Source organism: Podarcis liolepis (genome assembly GCF_965112155.1).
Source record: "Podarcis liolepis genome assembly, chromosome: 7".
Lineage (NCBI taxonomy): Eukaryota > Metazoa > Chordata > Lepidosauria > Squamata > Lacertidae > Podarcis > Podarcis liolepis.
The window spans coordinates 87771674-87789261 of record NC_139561.1 but is presented as its reverse complement, the minus strand read 5'-3'; the positions used below and the strand labels follow the sequence as shown (position 1 = coordinate 87789261).

At 52.4% G+C, this 17588-nt stretch overlaps 1 protein-coding gene and 1 long non-coding RNA gene across 2 annotated transcripts in view; one reads left to right on the top strand and one right to left on the bottom strand.

The window, feature by feature from the left end:
* Positions 1-780: 780 nt before the first annotated feature.
* Positions 781-16126, bottom strand: LOC310712714 (ADP-ribosylation factor 6-like). Its single transcript, XM_083516044.1, has 2 exons — positions 15417-16126; positions 781-5908 (listed from the first exon to the last, which is right to left on the bottom strand). The coding sequence occupies exon 2, from the start codon at positions 5874-5876 to the stop codon at positions 5349-5351; it is 528 nt and encodes a 175-aa protein (XP_083372170.1). The 5' UTR covers positions 5877-5908; positions 15417-16126; the 3' UTR covers positions 781-5348.
* Positions 16127-16524: 398 nt separating this feature from the next.
* The window catches only part of LOC310712747, a 410683-nt gene continuing 409619 nt past the window's right edge, over positions 16525-17588 (top strand). Inside the window, exon 1 of the long non-coding RNA XR_014528979.1 lies at positions 16525-16544. This is a non-coding gene — a long non-coding RNA (uncharacterized lncRNA). The remainder of the gene's footprint in view (positions 16545-17588) is intronic.

The window sequence follows — 17588 nt, the reverse complement described above, 5'->3', positions numbered from 1 at the left end:
GCGCTCTTTTCATGTTGCAAACAGGCCTCCGGAACGGATCCCATTCGCAACCAGAGGTACCACTGTACGCTGAATTTCCACAGCCAAGAAAAATGGACCTGGTGAATGGCTGCCTGCCGCGCGGCTGTTAAGAGACAAAGAAGAAAAAGACACTACAGGAGGTGTTGCGCTTGAAGAAAATAACCACTTTTGAATTACAAACATAAGCCACAGCCTTGTATTTGCTACTCACCTGGTCGCCTGTGGAGAGTTGGAAGAGTCTCAAGGCGACCAGCAGGCAAGTGCGCCCCCCAAGTCTTAATTTGGACGCGGGAGGCGCTGTGGTCTAAACCACAGAGCCTGGGGCTTGCCAATCAGAACGTCGGCAGTTTGAAACCCCGTGACGTGATGAGCGCCCATTTTTCAGGCCCAGCTCCTGCCCACCTAGAAGTTTGAATGCATGTCAAAGTGCAAGTAGATAAATAGGTACCACTCCAGCGGGAAGGTAAACGGTGTTTCTGTGCGCTGCTCTGGTTCGCCAGAAGCAGCTTAGTCATGCTGGCCACATGACCCAGAAGCTGTACGCCGACTCCCTCGGCCAATAAGGCAAGATGAGCGCCGCAACCCCAGAGTCATCCGCGACTGGACCTAATGGTCAGGGGTCCCTTTACCTTTTATCACAAGGCAAGTGGGCCAGCATAAGACTTGAGGGCTTATCTGTAAGGCTGATAAGACGAACCTCAATGAAGTTGGAATTTCTTTCTTTTGTTTTTTTGTTTTAAATAAGGAAAAATCACACAATTTTCATGAAGGCTAGAAAGAAAAATCATTTATTTTTATTTTTTAATTTTTTAAAAAACAGTTCACTGAAGTGAGCCCTTTGTTTGTAAAGATTAGGGTGTTCCCCCACCCCGGGAACCCATAACCACAAGACACGTCTGAATTTCCCCCAACCTGAAAGAAAAGATTCCAAAAGAAATTCCAGCGTTAAATGTACAGTACATTTGCATATGCAGATCAGCATCTGATAAACACACCCCTCATTTTGCTAGTCAGGGGGAAGAAAGAAAACATGATTTTTTGCGGGGTGGGGTGGGGGAAGAGGAGGGAACCAAGAAAAACCCAAAGACAAACCCAATGTATTCCAGTTAAGACAGCTGCAGATTTGATTACAAAAAGTACCTTGTTCTTCCGTTCAGGAACTGAGACGCCCTTATTGACATCGCAGAAACCCTCCCAGATATATTCACACACATCGTTCCCTCCCACCCGCAAAAAATAAGAGCACCTCCGTGCCTCCGTTGTGCGTGATCTGGGAATTATTTTAATGTGACTACACAGGCAGAAAAACCCACAAAAGGCAAAAAACTAGGGAGGCAGGGTAAGAGTGACTGAGCAAGGAGGTGGGAAATTAAGTGCCTTCTTATATCATCACCACCGACACAGAACTTTCCAAGTCAGGGAAGAAGTGCATTAAAACACGTATCCTAGTGGCTAAGATCTCAGATCTTCGCCAGCAAATTAAGGCCTGGCCCACCCAAATTAACCACTGCCATCCAGCTTAAATTTGCAGCCATCTGTGCCCTAGAATCCGCAGAGACCTGGCTGCCACATTCACCCTACCCAGGTGTTGCGGCTCGAAAAGCTTTGTTTAAGGTGGGTTATTTTTCATCATAAGGTGGGGGGGGGCAAACAGTGACGTCTTTCCACCTATTTCTTTGCAAGGTAAAGCACACAGCCTCCCCCCCCCCCAAAAAAAAGAAACTCGGGGGAAACAGCCAAAAGCAACATTTTACTTTGAAGAAATGAAAAGGAGGCAGAAGGTATCTGGGAGAGAGAAAGAGGCCAGAGGTTTTATTCCCGCCCCCCCACCCCCCAAGCCTGAATTCCCATCACACAAATTCCCGATGACGTCCGCGGTCACACACGTTTCGTGCCAGCGGAATTGGATTATCTCGGAACGCCTAACCAGATGGCGGTCACCTGACTTTTAAATTCTGTCTCGTTCCGACGCGATCGCCCGGGAATCCGACTGGCGGATCCTGCCCCCACAAAGCAAAGCAGATCCGTTGGAATGTCAGCAAGATTGGGGGCGGGAAGAGAAGTGCTTGGTGCGATCGGGTGATTTTGGAAGCGAGGGGGAGAAACATACAGCGCAAGAATGTCAAAGAGTTAAAACCTCCCACCCCGCGAGATACTTTCAAAGCGTACTTTTCAAGTGCAGTTTCTAACCGTGGTTAAATGCAGCTTATTTGGGGGAGAAAGAAAGATTGCCATCAGGAGCGGGAGGGGGGGCACACCTGGTCACCCCCTCCCTCCAAAAAAAATAATAAACCCCACTATTCAGGGATCTGAGCAAAAATCAAGGGTTTTAACAGGCACTAAAAATCAGCATCAAAACTTCCGTTCTGTAGGGTAGGGGAAGAGAGGTGCATTTGCACAAAATATTGCCACCATGAAATTCAGGCACAGAGTTCTGCATCCAAGTCCCACACCAGTCTTTTGGTCCTGGGTGCAAGGGTTTTTTTTTGGGGGGGGGGGGAGAGGCACAGATCCCTTCGCCGCCGCAGGTTAAATTTGGGAGGGGGCCAAGCAGGCAAGACGTGGTTGCCGCTCTAAGGCTGGCAAGGAGGGACGAAGAGTTTGCTGCAGATGTGCGTTAAGAGCTGGCTGAGCTGTGCAGAAATGCTCCCTCCCCCTACTGAAAGGGGGGGGGGGAGAGGAGAACGAACACTTCTTGTGGGAGTTATGAGTCACGCTTGCTCAAAAAGGATCACGCCCAAGCAGAGCGGGCTGCGGTGTGGGAACATGGCGCAAAGGACAGTGGGCAAGACTTCTCTGTGGGGACAGCAGGAACACGAGGCCCGATAGGTCCCAGGGAGGGGTGGGTGCGAGGAAGGACCCGACCCGGATCGCTTGGTGCCTTCCGTACAATTCCACCACCACGAGTCAGTGTTTTCCAGAAAACGAGCCTTTTCCTTTCTCCCCAAAGCACAGAGCAACAGGCTCCCGATCCGTGCCCCCGTGCAATAAGCAAAAATAAAAATCTACCTTAAGATGCAGCTTGCAGTTGGGGAACCCTTGTGCGCATCGAAACAAGGGGTACCAGAAAAATCAAGGCCTGAGCCATGTAACAGCTGCCTCTTTTTCATGGGGGACGAGAGAAGAAAGCTTTCTTCCCGCTGCAGTGCCAAAAAAACCATTCACACCGAGAATTTGCCCCTGCGACATACACACACGGTCCTCACCTGTTAGTTCAGGGGGCGAAAGGAAATCGGGGAAAACTAACCGGATCTTGTGTCAAAGAGAGGGGAGGTTTCTCACCCTGCAAGGCATTCAAGCAAGAGGTTTGCAAAGTTAAACTGAGATCTCCCCATTGTGATCCTGGGCAGGAAGGGGAGGGAGGTGGAAATGCCCGACTACCTGAGTAGACCCATTTTGCTGGGTGGGTGGGGAGGGGACAGAGGACGAATCCATTTCAAGTTTAAAAGCTAGCAATTTGGAAGGGCGGGGTCATTTGCGAGTCCTCCCTGCCCAGGGTGAATCAAGGGATGACAAAGAGAGATTCCACCCCAAATTGGTCACTGCTTCTTAAGAATCGGCCTCAAATGCAAAGGGGGGTGGGGGTGGGAAATAAAGGGAAATACGATCTCGAGTTACAGCAGAAGTGTGAAATCAGGGCAAAGTGATTCATGTTCCCTGAAAAGAAGCCTCTTATTTGTTCTGTGCCTCGGATCCTGCGCTTAGTTTTAAGCTGCTACGGACCAAAAATTTCACCAACTTTGTCGGTAAGATTAGGAAGCGAGGAGAATCCGCGCCCACCTGGAAAACAACCGGTGGAGCACGTTTCTCACATCGAACACACACACACACAAACACACCCCGGGAATGAACACGTAGTTCCCAACAGCTGGAAGACGGTCTCAACCACCGCTGAAGCTGAGTTAAATCAGCCTTGCGTACCTGGCACCCCCCAAATGCAGGGGATGCTTGGAGTGGTGGTCCAAAAGACCCGGAGGGCACCAGGTTGTCAAATACTGGGTCCAATGGTCCTTTCTCTAGGATGGGAAACTTGGCAAGGCAGATCTTTAGCCAAGGCTGTGGCCCAGAGATGGGAAAAGAGAGAAGGGGGCGGCGTAGGCGATTCCCCGTTTGGGGAAACAAGTTCTGCAGAAGGATGGCATCGGAACAGGGCAGAGGAGCAAAACAGACCCAGATCGATTCAGCCCGGGTAGAAATCTGGCCAGGTTGGAAGCCAGGAACTCCCCAACCCAAAGTCAAGTGGAAAGCCCAGGAAGCTGTCCAGATCTGTAACCCCCCCCCCAAAAAATCCACCTGTCCCTTGCTGAAAAAGTGGAGGGAAGCTCCAGCTGCCTCCGTCAGGAAGATCTAGGCTCCGGCGAGAGGGAGCCAGCCCCAGCTCTGATTAATGGTTCCTTCAATTCCACCCACCTTGCGGTGGGGGAACTGGTTCGGCCGGGCGTTGGCCTTGCACATCCTTGCCTGCACGAACCCCAGCAGGTTGAGCAGGTCAAGAGAGAGAGGGGAGAGGCAGGGAAAGAGAGACGGGTGTTCCCAGCAAAAGAAGGACAGGGCGCAGCCTGCAGCAAGCGAGGCATTCCGGAACGTGAACCTCCATCGGCTGCACAGGATGGCACCAGGACTTGAACACGCCTCGTCTCGGGGTGGGGGAGTGTCTCTCTCCTGTGCCCACCTACCCACCCTGCAAAAATGAGCCAAGGGGAGTCTGTCCACTTGCGGCCCTTGAACCCAAGGCTTGCGGAAGGCAGGAACGCTAAGCAAGGAGACCAGAATCCATCCTTCGCTCTCAACAAGGTGCCCACCTACCCAAACATACTGCCATTATGGCATGGGCAACTTCGCCAAGCTCTGCCCACAAGGCAGCTCAGCTTTCAGGATGAGGACACCACAGGGTGGAGAACCACAGGAGTTGGGGGGCAGAGAGAGAAAGAATGAAGGGGTGCAAACCTAGGAGACATAGCTTTTGTATATAGGGTTGGGGCTAAACGTCTCCCCGCCCCCCACCCCTTTGCTCCCATCAGAATATATCCAACGCCGCCATCTCCCAGGACAGAGGAGGAGGCGAAAGAGAGAGAGAAAAATCTCTTGTGGACAAACTTGCTGCCACGTCCCTTTGCCGAGAAAACTCTCCGCTTCTGCCACAGCAAAGCAATTTGCCGAGAAAACTCTCCATTTCTGCTAGAGCAAAGAATCCTTTTCAATTTTTTTGTTGAGGAGGAAAAGAGAATATATATATATGTTCTAGGATTCATTGGTTAGAGATTCTTTTTGTGTGTGCGCGCGTAAATTATATATATATATATAGATATAGATATATAGCCCTAGAATTATGATTTGTAGTTGGAAGTAAGCCACATTAAACCTTCGTAAAGTCCTTCCCCCGACGTCGCGCAGGACGGCTGGACGTACCAATTTCTGTCCCTAATGCGCGTGAGGCCCAGTTTCTCCTGGATCTCGTGGGGTTTCATGGCGTCGGGGAGGTCCTGTTTGTTGGCAAAGACGAGGATGATGGCGTCTCGCATTTCCCGGTCGTTGATGATGCGGTGGAGCTCCTGACGGCCTTCGTCGATCCGGTCGCGGTCGGCGCAGTCCACCACGAAAATCAGCCCCTGGGTGCCGGTGTAATAGTGTCTCCACAGAGGGCGGATCTTGTCCTGTCCCCCGACGTCCCAGACATTGAACTTGACGTTCTTGTAGGTCACCGTCTCCACGTTGAAGCCCACCGTGGGGATGGTGGTCACTGGCTGACCCAGCTTCAGCTTGTAGAGGATGGTGGTCTTGCCGGCGGCATCCAAGCCCAGCATGAGGATTCTCATCTCCTTGTTGCCAAATATCTTTGATAGCATCTTCCCCATGGCTGCGGGCAAGCGCCACAGTCCATACAAGGCTGAAGAGAAGGAGGAAACAGGAGAATATCAAAATTAACAAGGCCCTCCATGCTCTCTACTTCAGGTTACAATTGGCCCCATGCAATACAAAACAGAGTACAGTGGTACCTCGGGTTACAGACGCTTCAGGTTACACACTCCGCTAACCCAGAACTAGTACCTCAGGTTAAGAACTTTGCTTTAGGGACGCGGGTGGCGCTGTGGGTTAAACCACAGAGCCTAGGACTTGCCGATCAGAAGGTTGGCAGTTCGAATCCCCGCAACGGGGTGAGCTCCCATTGCTCAGTCCCTGCTCCTGCCAACCTAGCAGTTCGAAAGCACGTCAAAGTGCAAGTAGATAAATAGGTACCACTCTGGTGGGAAGGTAAATGGCATTTCCATGCGCTGCTCTGGTTCGCCAGAAGCGGCTTAGTCATGCTGGCCACATGACCCAGAAGCTGTACGCCAGATCCCTTGGCCAATAAAGCGAGATGAGCACCGCAACCCCAGAGTGAGCTACAACTGTACCTAATGGTCAGGGGTCCCTTTACCTTTACAGTGGTACCTCGGGTTACAGATGCTTCAGATTACAGACTCCACTAACCCAGAAATAGTACCTCAGGTTAAGAACTTTGCTTCAGGATGAGAACAGAAATCGTGCTTCGGCGGCGCAGTGGCAGCAGGAGGCCCCATTAGCTAAAGTGGTACCTCAGGTTAAGAACAGTTTCAGGTTAAGAACGGACCTCCAGAACAAATTAAGTTCTTAACCCAAGTATTTACAGTGGTACCTCGGAAGTCGAACGGAATCCATTCCGAAAGTCCACTCGACTTCCAAAACGTTCGGAAACCAAGGCCCGGCTTCCGATTGGCTGCGGGAAGCTTCTGCAACCAATCAGAAGCTGCGGAAGAGGTTCAGGCTCCGAAGAATGTTCACAAAGCAGAACACTCACTTCAAGGTTTACGGCGTTCAGGAGCCAAAACGTTCGACTGTAGCTGTGTTTGAAATTGGCCAGGCGCGTTTTGCTACTGGCGCAGGTCCGATGGAAACTGCGTGGAGATTTCTGGGCGCCAGGTTTAAAAAGGTCTGCCTTGCTCAATAGTTAATGCCATTTCCAACGTGTGTGTATCTCCCTCTTGAATACTGGGACCAGTGAATTGTTGTAACAGCAAGCGACAGTCAAGCCATGTAGCTGTCGGAAGGGATCTGTAGTGTCGGAAGGGATCCCCCAAAAGTCATCTAGTCCAACCCAATGGCGAACAGACATTCCGTTGCGGCAACCACAACCTAGATACAAGGTGCCATTTGGCGCTGGCTTATATAGTATATAAGGTAAAGGGACCTCTGACCGTTAGGTCCAGTCGTGTCCGACTCTGGGGTTGCGGTGCTCATCTCGCTTTATTGGCCAAGGGAGCCGGCGTACAGCTTCCGAGTCATGACTAAGCCGCTTCTGGCGAACCAGAGCAGCGCACGGAAACACCGTTTACCTTCCCGCCGGAGTGGTACCTATTTATCTACTTGCACTGGTGTGCTTTCGAACTGCTAGGTTGGCAGGAGCAGGGATCGAGCAACGGGAGCTCACCCCGTCGCTGGGATTCAAACCGCCGGCCTTCTGACCGGCAAGCCCTAGGCTCTGTGGTTTAACCCACAGCGCCACCCGCATCCTAGCTTGTATAGTATACCTCAGTTTTAACAGGGCTGGACTGGGGAAGCTCCACAATGGGCGGCTGTTTGGGGGAAGCAGGGGCTAGGGAGATACATGGCTGTAGACGTACTGGTTGTGAGCCGGATGCTGGGGGGGAACGAGCCTTTCAATGACATCTCCCACAAAATTCAAGGGTGATCGCCGAAGAATGGATGCTTTTGAATTATTATGGTGCTGGAGGAGACTCTTGAGAGTCCCATGGACTGCAAGAAGATCAAACCTATCCATTCTGAAGGAAATCAGCCCTGAGTGCTCACTGGAAGGACAGATCCTGAAGCTGAGGCTCCAATACTTTGGTCACTTCATGAGAAGAGAAGACTCCCTGGAAAAGACCCTGATGCTGGGAAAGATGGAGGGCACAAGGAGAAGGGGACGACAGAGGACGAGATGGTGGGACAGTGTTCTCGATGCTACCAGCATGAGTTTGACCAAACTGCGGGAGGCAGTGGAAGACAGAAGTGCCTGGCGTGCTCTGGTCCAGGGAGTCACGAGGAGGCGGACACGACTAAACAACTAAACAAGGGGATAAAAGACCCTTTCTGACGATAGGAGTTGTTTGAGAGAGGAACGGTCTCCCTCGGGAGGTGGCAAACTCTCCTTATTTGAGGTTTTCAAGCAGACGTTGGTTGCCCATCCGTCATGGATGCTTTAGCTGAGATTCCTGCATTGCATTGCACGGGGTCAGACTAGATGACCCTAGGGTCCCTTCCTACGATCCTCTGATCTGTGTGCCCCCATCTTAAGCAGCCCCTCCCCAACCTTCCCCAGGGCAACTTGAGACCTGGGTACCCCAAGGAAAGGCAGCCAGCCAGCGCGGTCCAGCGGTCAGAGTGCCGGGCTGGGACGCGGGGGACCAGGGTTCGAATCCCCGTTCGGCTACGGAGCTCACTGGGTGACCTGGGGCCAGTCACTGCCTCTCAGACTAACCCACCACACAGGTTGTTGTGGAGATGAAATGAGGTGGTGAGGGAGAACCGTTCATGCCACCTTATGCTCCTTGGAAAAAATGGTGCGAGATCAATAATAGAATTGTCAAGTTGGAAGGGACCCTAAGGGTCATCCAGTCCAACCCCCAGCAAGGCAGGAATATGCAATAAATAAATAGGGTGCTCTGGCCTAGATTTCATTTTCATAGAATCATAGAATCATAGAGTTGGAAGAGACCACAAGGGCCATCGAGTCCAACCCCCTGCCAAGCAGGAAACACCATCAGAGCACTCCTGACATATGGTTGTCAAGCCTCTGCTTAAAGACCTCCAAAGCAGGAGACTCCACCACACTCCTTGGCAGCAAATTCCACTGTCGAACAGCTCTTACTGTCAGGAAGTTCTTCCTAATGTTTAGGTGGAATCTTCTTTCTTGTAGTTTGGATCCATTGCTCCGTGTCCGCTTCTCTGGAGCAGCAGAAAACAACCTTTCTCCCTCCTCTATGTGACATCCTTTTATATATTTGAACATGGCTATCATATCACCCCTTAACCTCCTCTTCTCCAGGCTAAACATGCCCAGCTCCCTTAGCCGTTCCTCATAAGGCATCGTTTCCAGGCCCTTGACCATTTTGGTTGCCCTCCTCTGGACATGTTCCAGTTTGTCAGTGTCCTTCTTGAACTGTGGTGCCCAGAACTGGACACAGTACTCCAGGTGAGGTCTGACCAGAGTAGAATACAGTGGCACTATTACTTCCCTTGATCTAGATGCTATACTCCTATTGATGCAGCCCAGAATTTTACCATATTCACCCTTACACGCCTCATGTCCCAGCTGCTGCCTACTCCAGCCATGTTCCTCCAGAATCATTCCCCCTTTTCTCCTTCGGCTGGTCCCATCACCATGTCCTCTGGCAATTTGTAGCCAGACAAGGACACTCAAGGTGGCAACCAATATCAGGCAGAGTTTACCGTATTTTTCGCTCTATAAGACGCACCAGATCACAAGACGCACCTAGTTTTTGGAGGAGGAAAACAAGAAAAAAAATATTCTTAATCTCAGAAGCCAGAACAGCAAGAGGGATCGCTGCGCAGTGAAAGCAGCGATCCCTCTTGCTGTTCTGGCTTCTGGGATAGCTGCGCAGCCTAAAATTGCTCCATAAGACGCGCACACACATTTCCCTTTACTTTTTCAGAGGGAAAAAGTGAGTCTTATAGAGCAAAAAATACAGTATATAAAACAGTCGTCTGCTTGGTCGCCTGTGGCAAGCTCAGAATCTCCGGTGGGTGACCAAGATAGGAAGAGTTTGTTTGTTTGTTCGTTCCTTCCTTCCTCTCTCTCTCCCACACACAACTAACTTCTTTTGGGACAACTGATTCGCTAGAAAGAGGTGAATGCACACAGGACAGCCGTTGCATTGAGGACTAGTCACATGCGAGGACTTGATTCTCAACAACGGCACCACGGTTCCGCCAAGCAAACAGCAACTTCTGAACAGGAAGTGAGGACTACGTGGCGGCCCTAGAGGCAGAAAGACTAGACTCGCACCATTCTCTGGAGCTTGACATTGACCTGGTTTCCCACTAACTTCCTGTACGAAGGGTAAATTTATTTACTTACTTACCCAAAGGGACAGGGCATAGTCACCCTACACCCACAGAGATCTGGGGTTAATGACAACTTCCATTTCCGCCTCTGAAAATGTGGGCTGCGCGTCACTCTAGCACAGGGGAGGCAAAATGCAGGGAACCATCCTCTTGCAGGACTACAATTCCCATCATCCCCGGCCACACCGGTAGGGACTTATGGGATTTGTAGTCCGGAACGACAACCAGCCTTTCTCAACCTGTGGGTCCCCAGATGTTGTTGAACTACAACTCCCATCAGCCCTAGCTAGCAAGGCCAGAGATCAGGGATGATGGGAGTTGTAGTCCAACAACATCTGGGGACCCACAGGTTGAGAAGCGCTGATCGGATGGCCATCTGTCATGGAGGCTTTAGCCTTGCAGGGGGTTGGACTGGATGACCTCCGGGGTCCCTTCCAACTCTAGGATTTTGTGATTCTTCTCCTGCCCTAGTGACTCTGGCTCTCCCAATTTAATTCCTGCCTTTACCCCCTATTTCTCTCCAGCCCATTCTTGGTTTGGAACAGTTTTTCAAACCACTTCCCCTTCCTGCACCTTCAGCCCCGGCTGCCTTCTCCTCCACTGCTTCTCACGGTCTGACATTTAACGGTCTCGCTTCTCCCATTGTTAGAAGTGGCCGACCGACATGCACAGGGAGCCCCCCAGATTTGGGGGGGGGGTGCCAGCCTCAAAACGCTCCGTCGCCGCCAGCGCTATGGCAATTCGAAACAGGCCGGCGGTCGGGTCAGAAGGGCGGGGTATGAATAATAAAATTATTCTCGCTGCTGTTGTCGTTATCAGCATTATTGCAACAGCGTTCCTGAAATTTGCAGAGTTGCATGATTTGCACGGCTAGTTCTACTTGTTTTATTCAAGGGGAAGCACAGAAGCCCCTACTACTATTACACCCCCACTGAAAAGTCCTAGCAATCTCACTTCTGCCTATCTGAAAGGAGACCCCCCTCCCAACACTTCCAATCTGACCCGACTGTCACAGTCATAAGGTCCAGGAACTTGCGGGGCTTTTTTAAAAATCAAGATTTCCAGAATGCCAAATCATGCATTCGGTTTTAGACCCTTCTCCCCATACATCTGAGGCCTCAGAAATAGTAGTTGTAGTAGCGCATGGGTGGGGGAATTTGTGGGCGTCCAGATAACGGCAGGGAGGCAGTGTGGTGTAGTGGTTAGAGTGTCAGAACAGACCTTGGGAGAGAGCAGGGTTCCGGTCCTCACCCAATCACGATGCTCACCTTGGGCCAGGAAGTGCCTCTCAACCTAACCCACCTCACAGGGTTGTTGTGAGAGTAATATTGGGGAGGACTATGTACTTGAGCTCCCTGGAGGAAAGGTCACAGAATTCTGGAGTTGAAAGGGACCCCTGAGGATCATCCAGTCCAATCCCCTGCAACGCAAGAATCTTTTGCCCAACACGGGTCTCGAACCCTTGACCCTGAGATCAAGGGTCTCTCAGTTCTACCGACTGAGCTATCCCTGGTGGCTGTATTTTTCCTCCAGGATCAGAGGGACGCTGCCTATGGACTGCGGGCCCCAAGAGACAGCTAGAGCATGAGACTCTTAATCTCAGGGCTGTGGGTTCGAGCCCCGCATGGGGCAAAATAAGCATTGCAGGGGGTTGGAATAGATGACCTTTGGGGAGCCCTTCCCACTCTCCAATTCTACTCCTCCTGTGCCCGGCTTGTGAGCATCCCATAGACATCTGGCTGGCCACTGTGCGGGCAGAATGCGTCCCAGCAGTTTAGGGCAGTGGGAGTAAACGAACACAGCTCTCTCTTTCCTATGCCCTTCATTTGACATGGGCTCAGGTACAGTGCTGAATTTGCCTTCACAAATCACCCCGAGAGCCAGTGGTTAAATGCACCAGATTAGGCCCTGCGAGACCCGAGTTCAAATCCCCACCGGGCCACACGAAGCTCACCGGCTGATCTGGGGCCAGTCACCACCTCTCAGCCTGACCTACCCTTGTCACACGGAAGAATTAAATGAGATGGGGGGGGGGCACGCCTGCCACCTTGAGCTCCTTCAAAGGTGGGGCAGAAAGTAATAATAAAACTAGTGCTTTTTTAAACCCATTTCACAGAGAGGGGAAGTGAGACTGGGAAGCAGCGGGGGAAGCCCACAGGAGGTTCAGAGTCCTGTTCGTTCCAGCAGAACGTCGATACACGTCCTTTGCTCTGGACTGTGGCCAGCGAGCTGCGCGAGGTCATGGAAGGATTCTGTGGCAGGGGTGGCACTTGAACGCTGACCCTCCTCAAAGCAGCACAGAAACCAGGCATAACACCTCCCTCCCCTTTTCTCTCCAACCCAGAACAAGCAAGGACTCCTGGAGAAGTCCTATTCTAATCCCCTAAAAGGGAAGTATGGGAAACTAAGAACACCTCAATTTCCCTAAGCCATGGGTGATCTATCCCCTTATATCAGGGGTCAGCCACCTTTTTCAGCTGGGGGCCGGTCCACCGTCCCTCAGACCATGTGGTGGGCCGGACTATATTTTGGCAAAGAAAATGAACAAATTCCTATGCCCCACAAATAACCCAGAGATGCATGTTAAATAAAAGCACACATTCTACTCGTGTAAAAACACGCTGATTCCGGGACCGTCCGCGGGCCGGATTGAGAAGGCGACTGGTCCGCATCCGGCCCCCGGGCCTTAGGTTGCCTACCCCTGCCTTATATTCTGGACACTGAGGTCCAGCGCCGAGGGCCTTCTGGCGGTTCCCTCACTGTGAGAAGCAAAGCTACAGGGAACCAGGCAGAGGGCCTTCTCGGTGGTGGCACCCGCCCTGTGGAACGCCCTCCCATCAGATGTCAAAGAGATAAACAACTACCTGACATTTAGAAGACATCTGAAGGCAGCCCTGTTCAGGGAAGTTTTTAACGTGTGACATTTTAATGTATTTTTTAATCTTTGTTGGAAGCAGCCCAGAGTGGCTGGGGAGACCCAGCCAGACGGGCGGGGTACAAATAATAAATTATTATTATTATTCTCACAACACCCTGCAAGGCTGGCAAAAGGCCTACCAGTGTGCTTCGGGGCTGAGCAAGGACCCAAAAGCCGGATTTCCCCAGCCTAAAACCCACCTCAACACCACACCAGATCTCAGCGAGGGGGGTGGGATTCTTCCACCACAAACTTCCCAGAGGGACTGGCAGAGGGGTCACAAGTCCTCATTTCTGTGAGCCTGCCTAGGCTCCAAATCCGTAACCTGGTTGTGTGTGTGTGCGTCCCTAATTTCAAGAGAGTGAACTTCCATTTTGATTCCCAACTTTTCCCACACGCAAAAGCCACATCAATGGAAGCCAACAGGTATGAAGGTCAGTCTCAAGTTTACAGAGACTCCTAGACGCATGTACCCCCCCCCCACGCTCATTTCAAACCTGGGGTTTTGATTTCAGTTCCTTGCTAGGGCCCAGCAGCCAAAAAAGTTATTAATTGCGAGTGGGTGGGTATCTGCAAGGCTACTACACTCACCCAGTTTGCAATCCTGAGCGTTAAGAACTTTCTATGTTGACGGAGACTTGATTTTATTGCCACGCTACTTTTCCAGGTGTCTGTCGTTCTCCCCACCCCACCCCCCAAAAAATCTCCAAAAATTCAAAATACTTTGGGACAGGGGAGAAGGAAAACACACAAAAAAAGAGGCATGGCAGAAAAATAATTCTCAGCCAAGTTGAGGAACAGGTGACAAAAGTTTTAGACACAGAGGAAAGTTTCTCTCCTCCATACTGGAAGTAACAAAATGAAATGAAAATCGCATTTCAAAATCACGCCAGGACTTTTTAAAAAACGAAAACCAAGGCAACTCCCCCCGTTTCAAAATGGCAACCTCCAAGAAGCTGAAGATTTCTCCCCCCCCCCTTTTTTTTTGGCAGACAGATATGGAAAAGAATGAAACACACAGAGGAAGATCTGAATGGAAACAAAAATGAGTTCACACAGATTTCCTTCGCGGCTCAACTCCTTCCCCCTCCCTCGCTATTGCTACAGAGGAACTGGGTCAAAGAGCTCTACGTGACCGGAGTGGGGGAGGCCAAAGGGCACCATCCAGACGAGAGCGCAAAACTCACACGTGTCTTTTGCCTTTATTAAGAAGTTTTCGCCTGCTCTGAAGAGAGCAGCTGTAACAAAGGGAAAAGCGCGGGGCGGCGAGGAAGAGACGGGTCCCTAGATAACTGGAAGGAAATGAGATGTCCAAGCCTCTACCCCCCTCCAGGGGAGTCTCAGATGAATTAGATCTCCCCCCCCCCCCCAATTCGGAGAGAGTGCCACAATTCACACAACACACCAGATTCGGCTCTCTAGGGCGTCTTCTGAACGTGGCACCAATTCAAATCTAGCAAAGTACTGTCCAAGCAGGGAAAGAACGGGGGGTGGGCAGCCCCTCCCCACATTAAAGATTTGGAGAGAGAGAAAGAGAGGGACCCCCTTGCTTGCTCCGGTCAACCCCCCCCCCGCCCCACCTCTTTCAGGCAAGCGTGCGCGCCGCTTCCGGAAAGCGAACACGCGTCCGCAGCCGCCCGAGCGCTCGCTCCGCTTGTTCCTGTCTAAACGGCAGTTTTAATTCAAACCCCAGATGTCCCACCCAGGAGAAGTTTCCAACGTCGGTGGGGTGGGGTGGGGGGGAAGGCGAGACAAACACCCGCCTCGCTTCTCTTTACAAGGGAGTTAAAGCTAACAGATTTGTCAAATCAGACCCCACCCCACATCCCCCACCCCAATCGAGTCCTGTAAGCGCTTCTACGAATCTGTACGGAAATCAAACAGGAAGGCAACCCGGGTCGTGAAAAAGCCACGCGCCCCTCTTCCTCATCGCGACCCCCCCCCACTTCAAAGATTTGCAAACTTTTTTTTGCAAGGATTTTGGGCAACTTCTGGAAAGGCGCGTGCGTTGAGTGGAGAGGGCGAAAGAAGCGAAGCAGCTCTAAAAAACCCACCCCAAATTTCTGTCAAAATCGGTGGGGGGGTGTGTACAAATCAAAGGGCCCGGCGCCGTCTCCCCCCACGCCTTCAAGCGAGCGTCGACCGAGAAAAGTGCGTTCACACGATCGGTCGGGCAAGAGAGGTTCCGAGCGAGCCCCCGACCCACGCTCGGGCTTCTCCTCGTTACGGGGCACACGTGTTGGAACCGCCGCCGCCCCCAGTGGGGAGGGGAGGGGTTGCTCCGGATAGGAGGGTGTTGGGGGGGGGGGAGAAACGTGCGCGCACCCACCCAGGGAAAATGAAGGGAGAAGCCTCCCCTCAGCGCCACACTCACCTTGGAAGAAGCAGCGGGAGAGGGGGAAAGAAAAGTAGCCGCTTCCTCTGGCCGCGGGGGGAGGAAGGGGGTCCCTTCTTTTCGAGCGAGGGAGCCCAGGAGATCAAAGGCGAGCGGGCGCGCCTTTCGAACGCTGGGACAAACTTTCCACTTCCGAAGAACGCGACGTCACAATGGGGGGTGTTTTCCTTCCCGGCGCCTCAACGTTCCACGGGGCTCCCGAGCTCGCCGGCGCCGCTGCTGCTGCTGCTGAAACCGCAATCGCCGCCGCCGCCGCCTCCTCCTCCAGTTGCTGCTGCTGCTGCTCCTTCCGCCGGCTGCAAAGTCATCCGCAGCTTCCTCCCCCAGGGCCACTCACTTGGCACTTCCCCCCCCCCGCAACACACACACCCCAGAAAGCTCTTTTTGGGGTGCCGGGTGAGTTAGGGCGCAGCTGCACCAGCCGCCCCGACGGGAAAAGCCCTACCGGAGAAAGAGGTGGGTGGACTAGGGGGGGTGGGGGGTGCGATCTCCCTTTGCTCCGTTTCCCGGGTTGCCAAAACCCCGCCCGCTTCGGCTGGCTGGCGCGCGCGCGCGCTTTCTCAACAGCGACCCCCCCCGAGCCCGCCTCCGCCTCGCTTGCTCGCTCGCGAGCCTGTCCCGGAATAGGAAAGGGCGCGGACGCAGAGAGGAAAGCGTCCTCCCTTCCCTGCTGGCGTTAATGCGCATGCTCCCCGGCCTCGTAAAAGGGGGAGGGCCTTTTCTCTCTCTTTTGCTGCTGCTGCTGCTCCCCCCCCACACCCATCCAGCGTGGAGCTGTCGTCTGACTTGTCAGTCTGGGCGAAGAGGACAGTTGCCAACTTCGGCTGCCTGCTAATGACATCTGGCCACCTCCATTATTTTCCTGTATCTTAAAAAAGGAAGGGCGTTTCAGCAAGGGAAGCTTTTCCTAGCAAGGGGGGGGGGAGCCGGGGGGAGGAAGCCTCTCGATTCCCAAGTTACTTTTGCTTCCCTCCTCGGGACACAGGAAACTCCTTGTATCGAGTTAGATCAGGCGTGCCCCAACCGGCAGCCCTCCAGATGTTTTGGCCTACAACTCCCATGATCCCTAGCTAACAGGACCAGTGCTCAGGGATGATGGGAACTGTAGTCCAAAACATCTGGAGGGCCGAAGGTTGGGGGTGCCTGAGTTAGATCATTTCTCTATCTACCTCAGTATTGGAAACAGAATACAGTGGTACCTCTGGTTGCGAACAGGATCCGTTCTGGAGCCCCGTTCGCAACCTGAGCAGAATGCAACCCGTGTCTGCGCGGGTCGCGATTTGCCGCTTCTGCGCATGCACATGACGCCATTTTGAGCGTCTGCGCATGCGTGAGCAGTGAAACCTGGAAGTAACCCGTTCTGTTACTTCCGGGTCGCTGCAGAGCGCAACCCGAAAACGCTCAGCCAGAAGCGTCTTTAACCCGAGGTATGACAAAAAAAATTCCTTTCAGTAGCACCTTAGAGACCACACAAAAGCTCATACCAATAACAAACTTAAAAAGGTAAAGGGACCCCTGACCATTAGGTCCAGTCGCGGACGACTCTGGAGTTGCGGCGTTCATCTCGCTTTATTGGCCGAGGGAGCCGGCGTACAGCTTCCGGGTCATGTGGCCAGCATGACTAAGCCACTTCTGGCGAAACAGAGCAGCACACAGAAACGCTGTTTACCTTCCCACCAGAGCGGTACCTATTTATCTACTTGCACTTTGACGTGCTTTCGAACTGCTAGGTTGGCAGGAGCAGGGACCGAGCAACAGAAGCTCACTCCATCGCGGGGATTCGAAACGCTGACCTTCTGATCGGCAAGTCCTAGGCTCTGTGGTTTAACCCACAGCGCCACCCGCGTCCCAATAACAAACTTAGCTGGTCTCTAAGGTACTACTGGAAGGATTTTTTTTATTTTGTTTCCCACACTGACTGGCAGCAGCTCTCCAGCATTTCAGATCCACAATTTCCCCCAGATATACTTGGACACAGCAGAGAAGGAACCTGGGGCCGTCTGCGTGCAGAGCAGATGTGCTGCTACTGAGCTATGACCATCATTGCGTGGAGGACAATAGGGGCACGCTGTTGGGACCCCAATTCTTAATTTGTCAAAGGGCACTGTCTACTCCCTCCCCAGTTGCAGATTGTTCTGGGCTATGCTCAAT